We start from the raw sequence: 25,091 nt of genomic DNA, 5'->3' as shown, positions 1-25,091 counted from the left end.
ATGACTTTTTTAGAATTCCATCTACTGGAAGTGTTGTAACTTAGTTAGTTTCTCTCTTATCAAAGGAAGCTTCTTGATCTCTTGCAGTAGACACAGTCCTGCAACCTTTCCTGGAAGTTGCCATCACTGACAACACCTGAACCTCCAGGCCAAGTCACGTTCCCAGCACTTTACTCTCCTTTGCTCATGGTGACAGCCTGGTGAGGGAGATCTTCTCATTTCACACATGAGACACCATCTCACAGATCTTTATAGTCTCTTTACAGATGCCCCAGCTTACAGAGCAGATGGCCAAGCAAGGCTTGAGTTCAGGGAGCCTGACTCAAGGCATCCTTGGGTGGCACAAATGAATAAACACTTGACTACCAGCTGAAAGGTTGGCGGTTCAAATCCCCCCGAGGTTCCTCCAAAGAGAGTCCTGACGATCTTCTTCCCCAAAGTCACAGCCTTGAGAACTCTAAGGAGCACAGTTCTACTCCCAAAACCCAACAGGCCATCAGGAGTCAGAATCCACTCCAAAGTAATGGACCTAAGAGGCTGACCTAAGAGTTCACACTTTTAACCAGTACTGTCTACTGTCTTCTGCAAGGCACTCCGTTGAGCGCATGCCTTTCTCTAGAATAGGCTGCTGGGAGAATCGAGGTCAAAGAGCTTACATTTTACATTATGAAAGAGGGCATTGAAAACACCTCTACGGAGGTGGTAATAAATCTATTGGTACAATAGACAGTGTGAAGTTGGCCATGACTGATCGAATGAGCAGGGGAAAGGCATTTCCTTTATTTTTAATAAATCATTTGATTAGGGGCTCTTACAGCTAGCTCTTATAACAATCCACATATCAATTGTATAAAGCACTTTGTACATATGTTGCCATCATCATTTTCAAAACATTTTCTTTCTACGTGAGCCCTTGGTATACAGCTCCTCTTTTTTCCCTCCCTGCCCCACCCTCCCACCCTCAAGAATCCTTGATAAATTATAAATTATTATTATTTTCATATTGTGCACCATCTGCTGTCTCCCTTCACCCATGTTTCTGTTGTTTGTCTCCCTGGTGGAGGGGCTGGCAGGGGAAGGTGATCATTGCTATTAGTTCCCCGTTTAGCCCCCTTCTCCCTCTTCCTTTCCCCTACCCTCATGGTATTGCTACTCCCATTATTGTTCCAGAGGGGTTATCTGTCTTGGATTCCATGTGCCAAGAGCTCTTATCTGTACAAGTGTGCATGCTCTAGTCTAACTGGATTTGTAAGGTAGAACTGGGGTAATGATTGTGCAGGGTGAGGAAGCATTAAATCACTAGAGGAATGTTATGTGTTTCATTGATGCTATACTGCACCCTGACTAGCTTGTCCCTTCCTTGTGACCCTTCTGTGAAGGGATGATGAATTGTCTATGAATGGGTTATGGTGGGCTTTGGGTCTCCACTCTGAGCCCCCACCCCCTCGTTCACATTGATGCGATAGTTTGTTTTGGGTCTTCTGATGCCTGATACCTGATCCAGTGGACATCTCTTGATCACTCAGTCTTGTGTGCTTCTTCCATGTGGACTTTGTTGCTTCCCAGCTAGATGGACGCTTGTTTAACTTCAAGTCTTTAAGACCCCAGATGTTATATCTTCTAATTGTCAGGCACCATCGTCTTTCTTCACCACATTTGCTTCTGCATCCATTTTGACTTTAGCGATTGTGTTGGGAAGGTGCATCACAGAAAAATGGGCACTTTTTTTAAAGCTGTGAACCAAGCTTGATGCCGTCCTCTAATTTTAAGTAATTAATTTTTCTGTGGTCATTTGGATCATACTTTCTTCCATTTGTTTTCCTGGGTTGTGGTTTGCTTTTAATTGGCTCATGAGGATTTCTTATTAAAGAAATTAGCTCTGGGCCTCACTAGGTGTTTTGATATTTCCCAGTTTATTTTTTTGACTTTGTTCTTGTTATTTTTCCTGAAGGGCAAACTTTTTTTTTAATTTCACATAGATTATCAATATTTTTGTTTATATCTTCTAGAATTTGTGTCTGTCTTGGGACTTCCTATGATAACATTATGAACAACGATAAAAATGATCTCATACATTTTCCCTCAAAATACTCCCAGAGCTGCGTTTGCCCTGAATGTATACCTTGGGTCTATTTCCAATGTATCTTTGTATAAGGGGGAAGACAGTAACACAGTAATTATGTTATTTTCTCTGAATGGCTATCCAGTTCTGCCCTATAGGACAAGGTAGAACTGCCCCTGTGATTCTCAACACACTTATGGTCGATAAAATTCTTCTGTCTTCCCTGATTTGAGATGCAATTTAATTGAGATTGAGGTAGGTAGTTTATTGTGCCAACCTGGCTGATAAACACAAGTGGGGTTAATTGAAGGGCTGAGGGATAAATGGCTTGGTGAGTCTCACCTTTCTAGTTCTCAGGTCTCTTGTTTTGTGATAGTCAGAGCAGGGTGCAGCTGCCTTAGCCAGCTCCCTGCTTTAAGCTGGCAAAGCTCACTTCCTGCAAGACATCCCTGAGGAGAAGCTACACGGACCTACCCCAATGCAGCCCTGGGTGCTGGAGCAGCCGTGTAGAGACCCCTGCCAGCACTGAGATGTTTACATGTTCACTGACTCGGCTTTCCTCCTGCAGTCGGCATCATTGCATCTGTTTTGTGAGATGGAGGAGGACTTTGTGGATTGGTGTTGGACATATAGGTTAATGGGTTAATGTTGGACTTGTGGGCTTGGGCAGCACTGGGTTGGGATGTTCTCTTGATGTGCAGTTAACCTTTATATAAACCTCTCTTTTATACATGAGTTTTTGTGGATTTATTTCTCTAAAATACCCAGACTATCACAGAGATCAAGGCAGCCACTGGGTTTATTTTAGAATCTTATCTTAAGGTCATGTCTCTATTCATGTTCAAAGAAATTTGCTGCAACTCTATGTGAAGTACTCAGATTGGTAACATGTACCATTCTACCCTCCACCCAATTCCTGGTATCTTTTATTTAACATTTCTCTGATTCTTTCTGTACACTGTATTGTTCTAGGACCCCTGGTGGCATAATGAGTTATGCTCTGGGCTACTAACTGTAGGGTCAGCAATTCAGGACTGCTCTGAGGAAGAAAGATGAGGCTTTCTACTCCCATAAGATTTGCAGTCTTAGAAACACCCAGAGAAGCTCTGTTTGGTCCTGCAGGGTCCTTTAAGATTGCTAGGAGTCAAAATCAACTAGACATCAGAGAGTTGGGGGGACATTTTTCTGGGTGAACCATAGAAAGAGCTGTTCAGTTCTCAAGAAAACCCTATTGGTCTTTGTTTGGGCTACATTAAATGAAGCGATATGGGGTGACTTCAAAACATTTGTGGAAAATTCCATTTTCTTTTAAGTCTATTCTTCCGTAAATGTTTGGAAGTCCCCTCATATATTGAGGGGAATCAGACTCCCTGATTGTTTCAAGGTGCATCTTTCTATCTATCGAATTTCCTTATGGCCCATAGATGGAGGCCTGTGGTATCGTGCTTACAAGTTGCACTGCTAACCCCAAAGTCAACTGTTGGAAACCACCAGCCATCCCAGGGGAGAAAGAGGAGTCTTTCTACTAAAGAGTCACAGTCTCAGAAAGCCATGTGGGGCAGTTCCACCCTGTCCTATAGGGTTGCTATGAATTAGAATTTGGTTTGGATTTTGTTTTGTTTTGTTTTGTTTTGGCTGATGGCCTATGAATCTTAAATTTTTCATGTGTTACACATTAATTTTTTTCTCTATATAATTGTGAATATCTTCTGTTATTTTCTTAATTAGCTATTTGTATGAAAGATAGCAAAGTTGTTGGCTTTCTGGCTACTGGTTTCAATAACTATTCACTGTACCGAATTTCCTTATGGTGTCTAATTGCCTCTATATGTCTTAGAGAAATTGTGAGAATTTCCCTCTGAGCTGAATTTATTTTTAAATGGGAAATCTGATCACAAAAGGCTAGCTGGGATCCATATGGATCCCGGCCGTTGTGATCGGTCACTCATTTTACATGGCTTGGCTAGCTGAGATGCACTGCACCTTGGGAAATCCATGCTTTCCTATATCGGACTTTTCTCCGCATCGTATGTAAGGGGGTTGTGGTCTCAAATCAAGTTCCCTTTCCTTGACTTAGCAGAAGAAAACTAAATGTGCCAAAAGGGATGCTGGCTAGGAAAAGCTGAGCTCCCCTTAACCCCAAGACTTGGAGGAAAGTGGGCAAAGGATCTTATAAGAGACCCCATATCTAGCCCATGACATTCCAGGCTGAGAACAGGTCACCTATCGGCTCCTTCCGGATACACTTGGGAGGCACATTGCTCTGTTGCAGCCTGTTAACACTTTGTTTTCATTTCTTTGGAGTGTGTCTAGAAATCTTCACTATCTGGTTGCAGATGGAGCCCGAGCCTTTGAAGGTGGCAGGTGTTTAGGGAAAATGACAATGAAGTCTGGATTAACAATGTAAAGCCCAGCCTGGAAAGCAAAACTTTCATGCATGACCTCCTAAATCACATATCCAGGAGTCCTGATGGTGCAGTGGTTTCATGCTGGGCTGCTAACTGCAAGGTCAGCAGTTCGAAACCACCAACCGCTCCTTGGGAGGAAGACGGGGCTTTCTACTCCTATAAAGAGCTGCAGTCTCAAAAACCCAGAGGGGCAGTTTTACCCTGTCCTATAATAGAGTCCCTATGAGTTGGCATCAACTCAATGGCAGTGAGTCTGATTTTGGTTTAAATCACATACCCACTACCTACCTACCTATCACTTTGTGGGACTGTGGTGGCTTGTGTGTTGCTAAGATGCTGAAAGCGATGTCACCAGTGGGTAGGTCAATTACCAGGAGGCTAGCCCATGGTCATCAGATTTCAACAGGTCTTTCTGAATAAGAAAGAGTAGGAAGCAGGACTGGGCAATCTGCTTCCAAAAACTGGCCAATGAAAACCCTAGAAGTCGCCGCAGATGATTGCCTGGCATAGTGCTGGAGGATGTGCCTGCTAGTTGGGAAGACCCTTGAAATACAAATGGCCCCAACAAAGGACTTGGACACACCAACCACTGTGACAGGGTGGCAGCCTTAGGCAGTGTTTGTTCTGTTGTCCTCCAAGTCAATGGTCGGCAGCTCACAACAACAAAAGCAACACACCATCCTCATTTGAGCCATTGTGAGTTGGACAGGGTGTGGCATTGTCTCCAGGAGACAGCAAGTGACTCGTAGCATGGAAGAATGTGTTTGCTAATTGAACATCAGAACCTGGAGACTCCTTTCCTTTTTAATGAGGTTCCTATCACCGAAGGATGAGCCCCTGCATGCAAGAGGAAGCCAATTAAATCTAGAGGGCAGCTGTTCAAAGTGAAGTTCATCATTGCGACCTGCACCTAATGACCGCCTAGAAATCATCGCTTCTTTGGGCCTCACAGCAAAGAGAATTTTGCCTTCTTTCTCCAGAAGCCCACAGTAACAGAATTGTTTATTTCCAAGCTGCACTTTCCAGCTCATTTACATCATTTCTGACTTCACTTAGGAAGATCCATCTGACCAAGACTCCTCCAGGTCAGAGAAATAGATTCATCCAAGGGGCTCTCTCTCTCTTTTTAAAATCATTTTATTGGGGGCTCATGCAACTCTTATCACAATCCATACATCCATCCATTATGTCAAGCACATTTGTACATTTGTTGCCATCATCATTCTCAAAACATTTGCTTTCTACTTGCCTTGGTATCAGCTCCTCATTTTTTCTTCTCCCTCCCCAACACCCCCTCCCTCATGAACCCTTGATAATTTATAAATTATCATTATTTTGTCATGTCTTACACTGTCCAACATCTCCCTTCACCCACTTTTCTGTTGTCCATCCCCCAGGGAGGAGTTTATATGTAGATCCTTGTAGTTGGCTCCCCCTTTCTACCCCACCTTCGCTCCACCCTCCCAGTATCGCCACTCTCACCACTGGTCCTGAACGGATCATCCGCCCTGGATTCCCTGTGTTTCCAGTTCCTACCTGTACCAGTGAACATCCTCTGGTCTAGCCAGATTTGTAATATAGAACTGGGATCATGATAGTGGAGATGGGGAGAGGAAGCATTAAAGAACTAGAGGAAAGTTGTATGTTTCATGGTTGCTACCCTGAACACTGACTGGCTGGTCTCCTCCCCTCGACCCTTCTGTAAGGGGATGCCCAGTTGCCTAAAGATGGGCTTCGGGTCCCCAGTCTGCACTCCCCCTCATTCGCCATGATATGATTTTTTATTCTTTGATGCCTGATACCTGATCCATCCAAGGGACTCTTGATGTGTTAGAAACACACCCTCTGTACCAACTGCCACCCCTTACCCAATATCTTACCAAAACCGTGGTCTGAGAGTAACCATGTAAGATTGACCTCAGTGACTTTGAGGAATGTAAGATCTTGGAATTTGGGGGTGGGGGAGTTTTTACTGAAGGGGGAAATGGGTTAACTGAGAATGTTTAAAACAGACAATTCTGAACTATATCTCTAAGGAATGGTCAAAGGGAAAATCCATGTTTAACATTTAACTAAACCTCTACGTAGCTTCAAGCCACCAGGACACAGCTTCCACCCCCACCATCCCCATCCCCAACACCCTTTATCTTCTCAACTCCTCTGCTGAAGAATTTGGCCTTCACAATGACAAGTTGCGTGGGAAGTCACCACCTCAATGATGGGAGCAGCTCCCGTCTCAGGTGGGGCAGCATTTACCCTGGTCGGCTCACTGACCAAGGTTCACGGTGTCTTGAGGTTGACAGTTGGGCAGAAGCAGCTCCGGTGTCCCTTCAAGTGGGAATGCCTCATACTGACTTTTCCAAAGTCCCCGGGATGGTGTTTGTCAAAGTTGATCCTGTGATCAGCAAGCTACCAGCATTCCCCTGGCTGCCTGGGTGCTTCCAGTGCTTGCCAATGGCGTCGGGGCATGTGGTTCACATGGCCCCTAAGTTTCCGGGTCTTCCTCAAGCTGGTTGGCATGTCGGCGCCCAAGACCGAAGAGAATGGGGCCTGGCGGAGTCTCCTTTCCACAAACTTTTAAGAGTCTCATAGTAGAGTTGTCAGAGAGAGACAGCCTCTGAGGAAGTGCCATTAACATTGGAAACCAACTTATTAATGAGTCATAACCATTGCAGATCTAGGGAAGAGTGTTTCAGAGAGAGGAAACAGTGGCACCCGAAGCTCTGGGGTGGGAATGGATGGTTTAAAGGGCAGAATCCATGAAGGGAAGTGCTCATCTTTTGGTGGATGGAGACTGTCCAAAGAAGAGTGATCTGTAGCCTGCGGAGACAGCCTGAAGGATGGCTAGCAGTCAACAGTTGACTGAAAACTAGACTAGTAAGAGCACTCATTGCCTTCAACTTGATTCAACCTCACAGAATAGAGAAACATTGATCTGCAAGGGGTCCAAGGCTCTGAATCTTTACAGAGTCCGACTGCCATGTGTCTTTCCTGCTGCGATTGGTGGCTTCAAACCACCAACCTTTCAGTTAGCAGCCAAGCACTTAATCACTATGCCATGGGAGATCCTTCATGTTTGAGAAGGGACCATGGGAGGACTTTGTCCAAAGAAAAGAAAACTCAAGAAGAGCAGTTGCCCAGATCCACAAAGGGTTGAATGCAAAGCTAAATATGGGCTGGAGACAGCCTAGATGTCAGGACCGGTCCTGGGAGTGCTCAAGGAAGTATGAAGACAGAGGGTGTCCCAGCAGCTACCTTTGGTTCTCCTCAGGAAACCAAAAGAGGACCGGCTCCAGCCCTGGCTATCCTGACCACAGAGGAAGGGATGTTCCTGGGTGGCAACAAGGGAAGGGGCTGAGGAAGAAAGGACAAGCTGAACACAGAGACAGAGGCAGGAAAGCAGAGGAGGAGTCCCACCTGGGGCCACCGCCTGTGTTGGAGCTAGCTCCGCAGCTTGTTGGCGATCTGGAAAGGGAACCCCCAGACCCCGGATGACAGAGCTCGCTCTCCTCTCTTCTTTACCTCGATTGCACAGCCCCCCAGGCCCCGGCTTCCGCAACCAGAAGAGACTTCAAGAGAAGAGGAAGTGGTGTGAGTCTTCCATTAGCATTGTGGGTAATCTGCATTGGACTACGAATAGCAAAGTCAGCCGTTTTAAACCACCAGCTCCTCTCGAGAAAGACAAGGTTTGCTACCTCTGAGATGATGTACAGTCTCGGAAACCCAAAGGCCATTCCCCTCTGCCCTGTAGGGTCATTGGGAGTTGGAATCGACTCGATGGGCATGAGTTTTGGGGTATCCTCCTCCCCTGGTCTTATCTGCCAGCGAATTGGCTCCATCCCCTCTCCGCCACACTGCTTCCTCCATCCCAACTTAGCCGACACACGCATTTCACCTTCAGACCCTGTTTCGAAGATGTTATTTACAAAGTCTCCCACCATTGTGAGTCAGCCATCTGGACACAGGCAAAGTCCTCAGTGAAATGATTTGCTCATTTAGCAGTAAAAAGGAACAAAGGCCAGGGCGGCCAGGTGAGGGGTGTGGCAGGAGGAATCTCTGGTACAGTGCGAGGGGGAGGCAGGCAGAGAAGAGCAGCTCAGAGCATAAAATCCTGCCAGACTGGTGGCAGGATCCCACCCGGAGGGGAGGTCATGATGGGTGAATTCCAAGCAAGCCTCTCTTCCCCATTGCCACTGCTCCCTGCTCCCTGAAACGCTTAACTTTCCATGGGCAGATTCCCTCCCCTGCCTGGGCTAGAGTGGCTGGCCTGAGAAGCGTGTCCTGCTGACTCTTGGACATTCATCGCTCCTCCCAGGCCATTCCACAAGTCCAGGTAAGGCTAGCTTCCAGGTCTCTCTGATCCTGCCAGGCAGTCACCATCAACCCTGGGTCTGGCATCATCTCCTTCCTGTGGCACCTTGCTTTCATTTTTGCCTTGTCTTGCCCTTTTTTATTCTTTTTCGTCTGACCCTAAATACAATGTGGGAGAAAACAAGGAGTCAGCCTTTCATGTCAGTCTCTGGGAGTCTCTTCCCCAAAACAGGAAGTCACCAATCCAAAATCCATGCATGGGCAGAACATGTGGAAAGCTGTCTCAGACGTTCTTGCCATTGTTTCTGAACCTGCCCACCAACGCCGCCTTTAAAAAACAACATCATGTGACTGAGGTGAAAGGTTGATTTTCATGGAGAAGACTCCAAATAATGGGACCTGACTGCTACCCCGAACTCGGAGGGAGATCACCATCTTGATTTGATCACCCCGTTTCTTGGCTTGCTTTCTTCTTTGAATTTTGAGTGGGGCGATCCCTATCTCTCTGAGTGGCTCTGCTGGGCATTACAGAAAGCATCGAGGATTGACAATCTGAACCTGGTTTGCTGGAACCTGTGTTGGGCCAGACCCTTGAATGCTGTGACTAGAATTTAGCACACTACAAACAAGTGTGTTTGGTTACATGGAGGAAGCTCCAGGTTTCAAGCCTCTCCTCTCTTGGCTCTTGGTCCACTCACAAGAACGTATGCCATCAAGGGACAGCCTTCGGATCAGAGACAGAGGAAAAAATGGTTTGAACAGAGCTAATGAGTTTATTAAGAAGGTGCTTTGGTGTGCAACACTAAATGCCTCCCGCTAAATGTGAGGGCGGCGCCCTTAATCAAGTTTTCAATCCCACTCATTGGTGGTCCCTCCGCCATTGGCTGACTTTCTGGTCAGTCTTCTGCTGTGGACTGCCTTTCTGTAGAGCCCCGCCCCTTTCCCTGGCCCAACGTGTCTAGGTGCACCCCAGGATTCTGGTGCAACCACTAGGCAATTCAACCTTTGTAGGGTAGAGGGAACCTTCCACCTTTCTCCACCCACTTCCTTCACCACCTGTCTCTTCCATTGATAAGGAAATGTGTCCTGGCTGCCCTTCACGTTCCTTTGTGGGGAAGCATATGCCTTCACCTGTCTAGAAACTCCTTCCCTTGTACCCTTTCCCACTATGCCAGGTTCTACATAAAGAACCGCTTTCCAGCTTTCAGGAGGGAAGCAAAGATGGGCAATGGTATGTGCACTTGGGCAGGTCGCTTTAGGCCTTGGGACTTCCACTCTCTCCTCTGCGACACATAGTTTGACGACACTGCTTGCATTAAGTGAGATGACCCCTGGAAACAACGTAGCTGAGGGCCTGGCACACAGGCAAACCAACCAGCTAATCCACCGCCGATCAAGTGGATTCTGAGGTATAATGACCCTTTATAGTGTTTCTGAGGTGGTAAAGTATCATGACAGCAGATAGCTTCAATTTTCATTGAAGGAGCCGGCGAGTGCATCCAAGGAGCACAGCTCGCCTTGTGCCACCATGGCTCACGCATTGGCTGTGATCATGAACTGACGTCATTAAAACGCTCTGCCATCAAGTTGATGCTGACTCATAGCAGCCCCATAGGACTAGACAGAACTACCCCTGTAGGTTTCCGAGATGAATTATTTAGGGGAGTAGAAAGCCCTAATTGTCTCCCCAGGAATGGCTGGCGGTTTCAAACTGTTGACTTTATGGTGACCCATTGCATAACCACTACACCACCATGGCCATTCTTAGCCATCTGAAAGTGTTGAAGCAAGAGTTAATCTAGATGGCTTCTAGGGCCCGTCCAGAGGTTGCTGTTGCTGCTCGGTGCTGTTGAGTGCTTTCTGACTGAGACTGACCCTGTGCAGCACTGCCTGGTGTTATGCCAGCCTCTCAGTGCCCGCTACGTCTCAGCCCATTGCTGCAGTCACAGTGCGATTCTCTCTCCTGGAGGGTCCTCTTCTCGTTTGTAACCCTCTCCTTCATCAAGCCTAATGGTTTAGAGTGGGTTGAAGCTGAACTTGGCTGGCAACGATAAGAAAACCTGGGGGATAGGGAGGTGGGTAGTAGCTTTGATTGTTTTCTGTTCATTGAGATCTTACCCTGGCCTTGATCTTCAATGCTCACCTCTTAGCATGCCCATTCTGTGTACTTGATTAAGGTTGACTTCAAGTTGAAATGGTTCCCCCTGCCCCCTGGAGGAGAGGACTCTGGGCATGGCAAGTTGGAAAGCTGTTAGTCTCTGGACCCCTCCTGGTGCTTGATAAAGAAGCAAGGTTGGCCATCAGGACATGTCCTTGGGGCAGAACGTTTGATTTTTAATCCATGCGAGTTGGCGAAGAATATTGACAGTACTGTGGACTGCCAGAAGAATGAGCAAATCTGTCTTGGAAGAAAGAGCCCTGGTGAGTGGCATCGTGGTTACACATTGGGCTGCTAACCACAAGGTCAGCAGTTTGAAACCACCAGTCGCTCCCCAGGAGAAAGATAAGGCTTTGTACTCCTATTAAGAGTCACAATCACCAAAATCCACATGGGCAGGCCTACCCTGTCGTAGAGGGTCACTGTGAGTCAGAATCAACTCAATAGCAGTGAGTTTGTTTTGTGTCTGTTTTTCTTTGGTTTGGGCTCAGAAGAAGTACATACAGTTGTTGGTGGTGTCTATGAGTCAATTCCAACCCAGTGATCTTATGCACAGCAGAAGGAAGCACTGCCTGGTCCTGCCCACAGATGTCCCTAGGCTTGAGCCGATGCTTGCAGCCACCATGTCAATCCATCTTGTTGAAGGTCATCCTCTTTTTTGCTGCCCCTCTGCTTCAAACATGATGTCTTTCTCCAGGAGTGGTCTCTCCTGTCAGCATGTCCAAAGTACGTAAGACAAAGTCTCACCAGCCTTGTCGCCAAGGAGCTCTCTGGCCGTTCTTCTTCCGAGCCAAATCAGAATGCTCCTTAAATACAATGATGGTGAGACTTGATCTCATGTACTTAGCACATGTAATCAGGATGGACCATTCCCTGAAAAAAAATAAAGTCATGCTTGGAAAAGTAAAGCGCCAGCAAAAAAAACAAAAAACAAAGAAGGTGAAGACTTCCAAGGAGCTGGATTGACACAGTGGCTGCAACAATGAGCTCAAACACAACAATTGTGAGGATGGCACAGGACCGGACGGAGCTTCATCTTGTTATACACAGAGTTGCGATGTATCAGAATCAACTAGAACATGCCTAACAGTAACATCAAGGTAGAGTCACTTGCTTTGAAGACACTGTTTGCAAAGTCTCTACTTCCGGGTGGTTTATACCAGGGAAATACAGCTGGAGAGCCCAGCTCCATCTTCCACGGACCGAGGCAGAGATTGTTCTCAGGAGAATACTCAACTGCCAGCGTTTATGGAGTCGGTCGTGACTGCTAGGGTTCCTGGGCCGAAGGGAAAAGGGCAGTCATTGTGACAACAGTCTGGGAGATGGTCCACTTGCATCTTTGGGTCACAGCAGTCAAATAACAGGGGAGGAAGACATGGTCTATGATTCTCCAATATTGCTAAGTGAGCAAACGGGGACATTTTGCTACTAGAGAGTGCTAACCCAGCTTATTAGGACTAGGTGGTATGTGTGTGTTTATAAACCTATCGCTACTGAGTACACTGAGTAAAAAAATATTTCCTCTAAATTTTCCTTTCCTTTTTTTTAAAGGTCTGAATTTCCTGCTGCCGTGGTTCACAAAGATGCTTTTTATCTTCAACTTTTTGTTTTCCCCACTTCCGACCCCGGCCCTGATCTGCCTCCTGACCTTTGGAGCGGCTGTCTTCTGGTGGCTGATCAATAGGCCTCAGCCTGTCTTTCCTCTAATTAACCTAAACAAGCAGTCCGTAGGAATTGAGGTAATACACCAGTTTTTTGTTTTTTGTTTTTTTTTAATTTTTTCTTAACAGATTAGCCTTAGTAGAACACACACTTAACTCATTGTCATCAACTCCTAGTGACACTATAGAGCGCACACACACACACACACACACACACACACATAGCTCCCAGCATCCATGAAGAGGTCTGATCTGCTTTCATAAGGATTCAAAACTCTCAAATCCAAACTCACGGCCATGAGTCTACTGGGACTCATAGTGACCCTCTAAGGGTATTCGGGCTTAAATTCTGAGCGCCCTGGTTTGCAGAAGCGGTGGATGACAGTCACAGCCCCAAATCTATCCCCACCTAGATGGAGCCTCCATTGAATTCTTTCTGCTCCTTAACCAAGGCTGTAGGTCATCTTGCCCTCAGGCAGAATGCCTGGGAAAGTGGATGAACCTCCACTCCTCTCCCGTCAGCCCAGGGAGGGGCAGTCTCTCAGGGGCCTGCCTGGGTGTGTCTTCAATGGAAGTCACAGTCTGGGGACAGTACAAGGGATGCGGTCATGAGTCATGCTCTATTCCTCTCTCCCTGACTGCCCTGGTTGGTAGGCCCAGGACCAATCTTGTAAGCCTTTCTATCTAACAATGTGTGTACAGTACTCCACTCCTCGCCTGTGGCTCCATCTGTAACTGTAATGTATTGACCTGCCACCAGCCATGAACTTGTGGCCGTTCCCTTTGTTACATGCCTTATTTAACCTACGATGAGTCTCAGACGCCATGTTGACCTCCTGTTCATGGCCTACCTCATCCGGATGATGTATCTGAGTCACTGTGCTATCTTTGTCTCTTGAAAGACTTAATAAATGTTCTCCTAAAATTATATTTGAGGTTGGGGGTCTCTTTTGTACCTTAAGACATAAAAATAGAATAGAACTGCCCATGTGGGGTTCTGAGACTAAATCTTTATGGTGGTAGGAAGCCTCCTTGTTTTCCATCGGAGCGCATACACGCTGCCGACCTGGCAATTAGTGGCCCCTCACTAATAACCCCTGTTCCACGAGAGCTCCCCTTCATGTCGATTACAGCCAAGAAGACCCTATGGTGGAGGTCCACCCCCAAACACACGGCACTGCTGGGAGTCAGAATCTACTCAGCAGCGGCAAGGTTTTGGGGTTTCCTTATTTGTGTTTGAAAGCTACCGATGGTCTCTACGTTTTGACATAGAGAGAGATGTTAAATAAAATGTGATCGACATGTCCCGCAAAAGGCCTAAAGGATGTACTTACTACCTGGCCCTTTACAGAATATGCTTGCTAGCCCCGCATCGAACTGGTTGAGTCCGCATCACACTGTCACTGAGATACCCAGTGTCTGAGAATGGTGCAGAAGTCCCTCCCTCCACTTAAACTCCAGTTTTGAGTTCTTGTTCATTCTTACAACATGGCACAAGTTCAACGTTCCTGCTCAACGCTCCTCCACCGCCCCATCGGCCAGCTAATAGCCCCGCTTCCTATCTCACTGGGCCAACTGAACATTCCAACACCAATTCATAGCAACCCTATCAGACAGAGGCGAGCTGTGTGTTTCCAAGACTGTAACTTTTCATGGGAGTAGAGAGCCTGCTGGTTTCACACTGCTGACTGTGTGGTTTGCAGCCCCATCCTCTCCTGATCTTTGTGAATACCTTGATCTAGTCATCCTCCATCCCCTCCAGAACAAAAGCATTCCTGTCCGGTCTCTATCCGTCTACTGTCTCCTTTCCCTGCTGAGGAGTCTTTTTCCAGTTACTTCCACTCTTTGGTGTCTTCCTGGCTTGTTGACCCTACTCATGCAAGCCTCATGTTCTCACAACCCCTCATTCACCACGGGAGTTCTTCCAGCGTAAGTCCCCTGGTTGATTTAACTCCCTGAGCCCGGAGCTTGCACTACTCCAGTATCCGCCACCCTCCTCGGGATCACCCATAACCTTTCTTCTAAATGCAGTGACTTTTCCTTCAGCCTTGCCCTCAACTGACCGCTGACGCCTTTTGTGAGACGTTGGTGCTTCTTAATTCTCAGCCGGCCTTCTCGCTTCCCTTCCACTCTTTCCTTTGCTTTCCTCATTGTCAACATTGCTTACATCCTTTAAGGCCACGGAAATGTCTGATAAAGTAAATATTTGCAAATTCCAGGTCATGCAGTCTCTGTTGTAACCACTCTGCTCTGCCACAGTCATGTGAAAGCCCCAGACCCGATGTAAATAAACCCTGTGACTGTGTTCCAAACAAACTTTATTTATTAAAGAAGGTGGCAGGCTGGGTTTGGCTTGCAAGCTGTAGCCTGCCCATCCCTATGCCTGCCTCTCAGCTGGGGAAAAAAAAAAGCCTCCTTCCCTATGACTTGAAAAGCGGTCGAAGGCAGTGCCACGCCGCTCTGGGCTTTCCAGAGTCCACCTGGCCACCTAGTTCCAGTCCTTGGGACTCAGATCATGGGCCTGCCCATGGCCGTGACCCTGAAGTGCCTCACTCTCAGTACACCTCTTCTTGTATCTTCTCCTCATTCAACAACATGTGTGCCCATTCCTGCTCTCCATCAGTCAAATGCATCTCTTTCATCCAGTTGTCTGTCTTTAGATTGAATCATCTCTGTTCTTCCTTTCTTCTTACCCCCTGCATCTAAACTGACAGACAGCAAGACCCTGCACTCCGTCACTGCAGTGCTTTATTTTTGACAGCTTGACTCAATGCAAAAGGCCTGTTCTATGGAATCCAATTCCTAGTGGCCCCACAGGACAGAGTAGAACTCCTACCCCATAGGGTTTCCTACATTGAAGCTTAAGGGAGGCAGACGGCCACATCTTTCTCCCACCAAGGCACTGATGGGTTTGAACCATGGGTGTAGTGGTTAAGCCCTCAGCTGCTAATGGAAAGGTCCATGGTTTGAACACACCATTGGTGCGGAGGAAGAAAGGCGTGGCAGTTTTCTCCCATGAAGACAACAGCCTAGGGAATGTTCCTGTCACTGTAAGTCTGAAAGGCAGCTGGGAGCTATGCCACTGGTACTTCAAATACCAGCAGGTAACCACAGTGGACAGGTTTCTTTGGACCTTCCAGTCTAAGACAGAGTAGGAGAGGCAGAACATTTCTAAAAGGCTAGCCACTGAAAATCTTAAGAACAACAGCTAGGCATTGTCTGCCATACTGCTGGAAGCAGAACCCTTTCCAGATAGGAAGGAGAAAGACACATTCTATTAATTGGACCTGACTCGATGATACCTAACATCAACAAAAACCAAGTCAAACGAATTGCCAGCAAGTCCACTGCAACTCATAGGATCCTAGAGGACGGCGTAAGGCTGCCCATGTGGGTTTCCACAACTGTAACTCCTATCAGAGCAGAAAGTCTCATCTTTCTCCTGAGGAACAGCTGGTGGTTTCGAACTGCTAAGCTTTCGATTAGCAGCCCAACATGTAACCACTACGCCACCAGAGCACCTTTACAATCCACAATAACAGGATGACTAAATGCGGCATCTCATGGAACCCTCCTTTTATGATGTTCTAGATCAGGGGTCGGAAAACTGCAGCTCTTCTGGTATGTACATGCAGTTCTAAAGTCAAATTAAAAATTTTCAAAGGATATGATGCAGACCAGAGCAATTTGTGAAAATATATGTATGGCTCTCGAGTGATGATAGGATTGGCTCGTCCATCTCAAACATTCACCAACCCTGCTCCAGATTGTCCCAATAGAAACCCCCAATTTCACTGCCATTGAGTCAATACTGACTCACAGTGGCCCTGCTGGGTTTCCTAGACTGTAACTATTGACGGGGATGGAAAACCCAGTCTTTCCCACAGAGATGCTGGTGGTTTCAAACTCCCGACCATGGGGACCACAGCCCAATGCGTCACCACGAGACCACCAGGGCTCCTAGATTATTAGGGTCCTTTGTATCCCTTCCTGTCTTACCCTGTACATTTATAGTTTTATCTTAGTAATTTCCATTTATAAATACTTATTTCATTGATGCCTATTTCTCTAACTCACTTTCATGCCTATGTTTGGTTCACTGTTGTCATTCCTATATCCACCCCCAGGCTGGACCCTGCAGATTCGGTTGACAGTCCCGGGTCGATTCCCAGCTCCAACCTCTTTCTCCACTCTCTCCAGCCACCCACCAGACTCTGCACATCGTTATCTTGCTGCCATGCCTTTGTTCTGCTGCTTCACTCTCGACCTGTTCTCCCTTCTCTCCCCCTCTATGCTACGTCTTTTTGGAAAGTGCCTACTTACCCACAAGTCTCCATGGAGGTCTGCCTTGATCTCCATAGGCTTTCTACTTTACACAGAACTTGTCACTTCATTTGTTTGCCAAAATGTGTACTTAGCTTTTTCACAGGCTTCTATTTTCATATTCTTTCCTTTTTAGCCACAGGCCCAAACACTAGTTTATAAGAGACTCAAAAGCAATGCTCTTGTCTAACTACATCTGCAGTACTTGCATAGCGCCAGCCACCTGGTAGGGGCTTGAAAGATGTTTGAAACTATAAATGATGCATAGCAGAGGGTGGGTGGCTACAGCAAAGCAAATCTGTGATCACCTGTGGGTGCTGGTGAGACCCGATTTGGTTAAGTCTTTTTGTACTTGTACATTTTCAAAACCTACTACCATTTTGAGATGAAAGACGTGGAGGAATCAAACAGTGAAGAAAATCCCTGTGGTCTCAAAGGGAATGACAGTGGACATCAGCATTCTTGTCTCTTTCTGCTCAATTCATAAAGAGTTTGGAAAGTATCGGGAGAGACTCAGGCTGAGCCTTAACTTGGTCTTCTGTCTCAGGGAGGAGCCCGGAAAGGTGCACTTCAGAAGAGCAATGAACCAGTGCAGTACTACTTCTCAGATGCCAGGACTATGTATGAAATTTTCCAGAGAGGACTCATTGTGTCTGGTAAGCCATGGCCTTGTGTGTAAGAAGACCAGCGTGGGGGTCTTGCCCACATCTCTTCCCTTCCGATTCATGCCTGAAGCCCAGGTGTTTAGAGGTGGTGGTCTCCGGGGAACTGCGATCTACGAAGTAGAAGAGGTCTTAGCCCAGTGCTGGGATCCAGTGCCGGAAATACCAAAGTGACAGTCTGGTTCCTGATTCTTCCACTCCCAGAGGGGTGGCTTTGTGCAAGCCACTTCGCTTCTCTGAATCTCTTCCTTTCTTTGCAGTAGGCAGATTTCCCAGACAAGTTGTTAGGAAAGAGTGACAATACATGGAGAATTATATTTTGATGAACTCACTAGTGTAGACTATTGGTTTGGAGCAGGCTTTTTATAAACGTGATTCACTTCATTACGTAAGCAGAATTCGGAGCCAAGATTATCAACACAGGCATCCTGTTTCTGTGAGTCAGAATAAGTCATAGTTGGGGGACTTGGGTGCTTTCTTATCTTTGACCCCTAAACCCTAGCACAGGCCCAGACTGCTGTTCTTAGAATCAAAGATGCTTTCTTAAAAACATCACCACAGGGACTTTGACAAGTTCCTTTGGAATAGCTCCAGGCTTCAATACTTAGATCTTGTATCACTGGGCACACTAGGCACAAGCACTTCTTCAAAACTCAGCTAATTCACACCTCTCCTCCTACTGTCTTTCCTTTTACAGGACATTAGGTCCAGACCCAGGCTTGCCAATGTGACTTTGTACCACTCTCGTCCTCCCTGCCTGTGGATTTGTGATGATCACCACCTCCAGGCAAATGCTAACTATGCAATTGTGGCGGATTCAACTAAATGACAGCCACTATAATGTCTGATAATTTAGAAGAGTCTTTATTCGGTTATAACTGGACTGCTAGAATCTAAAAGCGATTCTTTGATCACAGTCCCGAGTCCAAATTTCAGTTCGTATTTTAAGGCCGAAAAACTCATTATCACCTGTCAAGGGTTCAAGCAAGCATGAACAGAAGCAGAAAGCAAAATTAATGGATTAATTGTAACTTCAAGAAGCGTTAGCATACCTTACAAGGTACATTCCATATCATAAAAGAAACAATACCAAAATTGATTATAACATCCTGGTTACCATGACAAAATCGACTACAACATTCAGATTACAACATCTATGGGAACATTATTGAATTAGAATAAATGATATATTGAAGAATAATCTAAACTAATTGTTACGGTGTCCAGAACCTGGGAACATGGTGGTACATTCTAAAATTTTTCTTCCAAGGCCCCTCTGGGTGAACTCAAACCACCGACCTTAGCTGCCTAGTATGTTGAGCCAGTATCTCCACAGCACATATATTACCTACTTTTCCTCACACCTGGGGACTTGTTATGGTCACCGTCATTTTCAAAGATAAAGAAATGGAGACTCCAAGGTTCAGTAACATGCCCCTGAAGGTCAAAGAGCTAGAGCATGTTGGAGGTGATATTTCAATGTAAGTCTGTCTGATTTGACTCAAAACTACAAAACAAACACACTGCTATCCAGTCGATGCTGGCTCATAGTGAGGCTATTGGACAGGATAGAACTGCCCCTGTGGGTTTCTGAGACTGGAACTTTGGGTGGGAGTAGAAAACTCCATTTTTCTCCAGGTTTCCAATTGCTAACCTTTCAGATTAGAGCCCAACGCATATCCACTTCACCACCAGGACTCCTGATTTCACTACATTGTTCTAATTCGGCCAACTCCTAAGAGTTTTACAAAATTAGCTGCTCCTTCAGACAATGGGTGATTTTTGTTATTTTTAAAAAGCCTTCTAGACGACGGCTGCTGAGGGGCCTGGTGTCGGTATTTCTACTTGAAATCAGCCTTTCTTTAGATCCATGCCAACAGTAAACACCTCTTAAAAAACAACCATTAGTTTCCCTATTTATCTGGCAACTAAAAATGGCAGAATTTCCTGTTTGTTTTGTTGTTTTCTATTTTAGCATTTCTCCATTGAGCATGTACTGCTTTTATAACTAGAGAGGAGTCATGTAGCATGTGATATATGGTGCAGAAAATAATTTATAAAGAAAACAAAGTTAGTAGTTTTAAATGAAAACAAAACATTTCTCTTGTGATCAAGCATGGGACATCGGGCCTGTGTACTGCCATGGAAAAACAGACACTTCAGGTTTCCACTGGAATTGAATAATGCATCATCCTGAAAAAAATATCTTTTGGACATCTACCTGACAGGTGGTCTGAGGATCATACATTGAGGATATTATTTAAAACAGCGATTCTCTAACTCTATCTTCGTTTCACTGAGCCAGAATTCTAGGTGATGAGAACCAAGAATCTGCATTTGCCATAAAGTTTCCCCTCCCCGGACTCTGCACGCCAGCTTTTGAACTCCACTTAGTTTATGAGCAGAAATTTGTCTGAGAAGTGGTTGATAGGTGGGGTTGACACCTTATAAGAGTGAGGTCTGAGTTGAACAAGTTAATCAAAGGCTAGGCTGTTGCCTGGTCAGAAGTTCAGCTAATAGAATAAAGCTGATTAGGGCACAGAGTTTAATGAGACCACTGTTGATGCCCCTTTGGGCCAATTATTTCCCTGGCCACTGGCCTCTGCTAGCATCTTCATCAACAGGGAATTGGGAAGACAATGCAACATAGCTTCTTTCACCTTCCCCAAATCCCCATCTTCCTGGATGACCTTGAGGAAGCATTTGCTGTCCCAAGTCTTCATAAGCCTAGGTACCATAAAGCTAACAACAGCTGGGACAACCCAAGAGGGTTGATGTGCCTAGCTTCCAGTGCCAAACTTCAACCACACCTGCTGCTCTCAGGTCCACTCTGACTCTGAGGGACCGTGCAGGAACTAGAACTGCCGCCTAGGATTTTCCACAGTGTATCTTTACTGCCACATCTTTCTCCCACGGAGCAGGTTTCAACCAAGGACCTTTGGGTTAGTAGCTAAGTGTTAACCACAAAACCACCACGACTCCTTAGCTCACAACCAGCAGTCAGTGAAAGGTAGCTGTCTCTAGTGACCGTTGTTAGTGCACAAGTGTGGGGCGGGAACAGTGGCTCTGTCCTTCCAAGAGAGCGTGATTGGGTGTAACCGGCCTGACATGCTTGACTTCTGGAGCTTTTATGCAGGAGTTTCAGCAGGATGAAGCTTTCTTCCTTCCTGTAGACCAGTGGTTCTCCACCTTCCTCATCCCGCCCCCTATCATACAGGTCCTCAGGTTGTGGTGACCCCCAACCATAAAATTATTTTCGTTGCTACTTCGCCACTGTCATTTTGCTACTGTTATGAATCGGGTGATCCCTGTGACAGGGTCGTTGGATCCCCAAAGGGGTCGAGACCCACAGGTTGAGAACCTCTGCTATAGACTGTCTCATTATTCATGTTTTCTCTCTTTAGTCAGAAAGCGCTCTCTCTATTCCTTTCCTTCCTTTTCCTCAGCCATTTCATAGGGGAGCTCCCCATGTCCCCCTGAATCCCCAGTAACCTTCTCTCAGAAGACTTCCATTTGGCAAGACCCAAGCTCCACTCAACAGCTTGGCTAGACACTCTATGGAAAATTCCCTTTTACTTTTCTTTTTTTTAAAATCATTTTATTGGGGGCTCATACAATTCTTATCACAATCCATACGTACATCCATTGTGTCAAACACATTTGTACATTTGTTGCCATCATCATTCTCAAAACACTTGCCTTCTACTTGAGCCCTTAATATAAGCTCCTCATTTTTCCCCTTCCCTTTCCACTCCCCACTCCCTCATGAACCCTTCATAATTCATAAATTATTATTATTTTGTCATATGTTACATTGTCCAACGTTTCTCTCCACCCTCTTCTCTGCTGCCCATCCCCCAGTGAGGAGGCTATACGTAGATTCTTGTAATCGGTTCCTCCTTTCCACCCTACATTCCCTCCATCCTCTAGGCATCGCCACTCTCACCACTGGTCCTGGAGGGGTCATCGGTCCTGGATTCCCTGTGTTTCTAGTTGCTGTCTGTACCAATGTACACCCTCTGGTCTAGCCAGATTTGTAAGGTAGAATTGGGATCATGATAGTGGGGGGCAGGAAGCATTTAAGAACTAAAGAAAGTTATATGTTGCATCGCTGCTACCCTGCACCCTGACTGGCTCATCTCCTCCTCACAACCCTTTGAGTCTCCACGCTGTACTCACCCTCATTTACAATGATATGATTTTTTGTTCATTGATGCTTGATAACTGATCCCTTCAACAGCTCATGGTCACACAGGTTGGTGTGCTTCTTCCATGTGGGCTTTGCTGCTTCTGAGCTAGATGGCCGCTTGTTTATCTTCAAGCCTTTAAGACCCCATATGCTATATCTTTTGATTGCCGGCACCATCAGCTTTCTTCACCACATTTGCTTATGCATACATTTGTCTTCGGTGATTGTATCGGGAAGGTGGGGACCCACTGATGTGATTTTTTGTTCTTTGATGTCTGATAACTGGTCCCTTCTACACCTCATGGTCAGGCAGGCTGGTGTGCTTCTTCTATGTGGGCTTTGATGCTTCTCAGCTAGATGGCCGCTTGTTTACCTTCAAGCCTTTGAGACCCCAGATGCTATATCATTTGATAGCCGGGAACCATCAGTTTTCTTCCCCACATTTGCTTAGGCACCCATTTTTCTTCAGCAATCGTGTTGGGCAGGTGTGCATCATGGAATGCCAATTTAATAGAACAACGTGTTCTTGCATTGAGTAAGTACTTGAGTGGAGGCCCAATGTCCATCTGCTGCCTTAATACTAAACTTATAAATATATGCATGCTGATCTATTTCCCCACCCTCCTATATAAATATACTTACATATGTACATGCCAGTACTTAGACCTCTATAAATACCCTTTGTCACCTAGTTCTTTCCTCTATTTCCTTTTACTTTCCTCTTGTCCCACTATCATGCTTAGCCTTCATTTGGGTTTCAGTAATTTATCTCAGTTACATTGCCCTCGCTGAATCCCTACCAGGCCTCTCACACCCTCCTTGCCACTGATTTTGGGTCACTAGTTGCTCCCCTGTCTCTGGGTTGGTCAGCACCACCTCCTTACCCCTAGTTCCCCCTCTCTTGTGTCCCACCAGGATCATTGGTCCCGTTGTTTTCTCCTCCATACTATTCATCCAGACAATCTTATCTAGATAGATCTGTAGAGATAATAATATGCACCAAAAATCAAGCCATAGCAAGATAGGCGATTAATGAGAACACAGCGATGACAACAAAAAAGAAAACCAATGACCCATAAAGAATAAATTAATTAAAAGAAAAAAAATTTTAAAGAAAGAAAAACCTGTAAATAGATCAAGGTCTGATTTTTTATCTCTAGGCAGGTCCTTCAGTCAGGTCTGATGGGGTACCATGCTCTGGCCCCAGAGTCTGTCCTTTGTACTCCCTCGCGGGGTGGGAGTGGGGTGCTCCCTGCTCTGCTCCCACAGTTGCTCTGCCCCTTCTACTTTTCTATTTATAATTCAGCCTCATTCAACTGAGGTGTGGCAGCTTCTCCCCAAGTTAGGATTGTTCCTTAGCCTAGTGTCATGACTTCTGGTCCTGAGAGCTGAGATACCTATTGAACTTTAGCAAATGGCTGTCTCTACACTTAATTTAATCTTAAATAAGACTCAATCATTTAGATGTTCAGAAGTTTAATTTTTTGATTGAAAAATCTAAGACACAAATTGGAAAAATACTGACAGCAAATGTGTGTGTGTTTTTCTTCACTCTTATAGCTTTTTATGAGCCTCTGTATCACAGCAGACCCTGTCCAAGAAATGGACAAAGTGCATAAACAGGTGATCTATGACCATAAATAAAGTTTCACAAGTAAGAGAAAACATTCCACTTTACTAGCTATTAAAGAAACGTAGACAAGTAATACCTTTTGAAACCTATCAAACCAGCAGACCTTTCTAAAAGACACGAGTTGTGCCTCAAAGATGAGAGTATGATGAAGCTTGATGTGCTGCTGATGGGAGAAAAGCACATGATTGCTGCTATTCTAGAAGAGCCAAGAGCTAAGTATTGAGACCTGAGCTATGCTGACCCTCTCCCCTTCCTGACCAGTTATGTGATATTAGAGACTCTATTCTAAGAATACGTGATCAATTTGACATGGTCAATTTATTTAAGGTGTCAAGTTATTCAATGACATAATTTGGCAGTTGTAGAAATGATACAATAATCCTCCGTGATGTGATATGAGGGGATCAGCCAAAGAACTATAAAGGGTATTAACTTGACGGGCTGGTTCAGCACCATCATCTGCCCTCCAATTTTTGAGCTTGGTCAGCCTCTCCTTCCTATGAGCTAGCAGTCTGCTCTCTGATCTCCTCATCTTGGATTCATCAACCCTTGCTAATGTGTGAATCAAGAGAAGCCTACAGCCTGACTCACAAAGTTGGGATTTGCCAACCTCTGCAACTAGATCTCATTTCCTGGAGATTAAAAAAAAAATAGATATAGATTTCTGTATGTTCAAATACACTTCATTGGTTTTGATTTTCTAGAGAACCAGCCTAAGACATTTGGTACTGGGAGTGGGGTTCATGTCCCACTTTCTAGAGTTATTGACTCTTCTTTCTAACTAGGTTCAGTCAGCAAAATGACATCAGTGTAATAGACCAGTATGATGTCTTATGAAAGGTAAAGGCAATCACGGTCCCTACAGACTGAAATTTGACGTAGGGTTGATCTCCTGCTGAGGTATAGTATATTAAAGGCATATTACTGGATTTGCCAACGGAAGGCTTCTGTCAAAAATTACTGTCCGTGGACTCACAGAATGCCTTATCCACTGCCGTGGTGTTCCGTACACCATTGCTTGGATCGAGGGACTCACATCACAGCAAATAAGTAAACCACGACAATGGGCACATGCTCACAACATCCACTGAATTTCCCATCATCCAGAACCAGCTGACTTGATAGAACAATGAAATGGTCTTTGCAGCAGCAGCTAGTCAGGAACATTCTACAGGGATGGGGCAATGTTCTCTAGCAGATTAAGGCAGGTGTGCAAGAGCGTTCCATCCTGGAAATTTTTCATTTCCATTTTCAATGACCCCTTTGAAGCTCTTTTCCAGAAGAGCAAGATACTACCTGGTCCTACGCCACCCTCACAAGTGTTGCTGTGTTTCAGTCCATTTTCCCAGCCACAGTGTCCATCCATCTGGCTGAGAGCCTTCTTTTCTTCCTGGCCTTCTACTTTACCAAGAACGATCTCTCCTCTAAGGTCTGTTCCCTCCTGACAACATGTCCTTATGAAGGCTCATCATCCTCTAAGGAACATTCTGGCCGTGTTTCTTCCTAGACACATTTGTTTGTTCTTCCATAAAATATTCAGTAGTCTTCCCCAACACTGTAATTCAAAGGCATCACTTCTTCTCCTGTTGTCCTAGTCACTGTCCTACTTTCCCTTCCATATGAGCGATTGGAAATAGCATGGCTTGAGTTCGGCACACTCAAAGATGTCCTCAAAATAACATCT

At 45.6% G+C, this 25,091-nt stretch overlaps 1 protein-coding gene across 3 annotated transcripts in view; it reads left to right on the top strand.

Moving 5' to 3' along the window:
* ACSL5 (acyl-CoA synthetase long chain family member 5) overlaps positions 1-25,091 on the top strand; it is a 69,064-nt gene that overhangs the window by 14,885 nt on the left and 29,088 nt on the right. For all 3 annotated transcript variants that reach the window (XM_045291318.1, XM_013004206.2, XM_045291317.1), the window contains exons 2-3: positions 12,491-12,678; positions 17,471-17,579. In XM_045291318.1, the coding sequence (XP_045147253.1) occupies positions 12,523-12,678; positions 17,471-17,579 (265 nt within the window). In that variant the 5' untranslated portion in view covers positions 12,491-12,522. The remainder of the gene's footprint in view (positions 1-12,490; positions 12,679-17,470; positions 17,580-25,091) is intronic.

This window comes from Echinops telfairi, unplaced genomic scaffold, assembly GCF_000313985.2.
Source record: "Echinops telfairi isolate 266 unplaced genomic scaffold, ASM31398v2 ScPeMD7_70;HRSCAF=299, whole genome shotgun sequence".
Lineage (NCBI taxonomy): Eukaryota > Metazoa > Chordata > Mammalia > Afrosoricida > Tenrecidae > Echinops > Echinops telfairi.
Note: the sequence above shows the minus strand (reverse complement) of the source record. Positions and strands in the feature narration are given on the sequence as shown.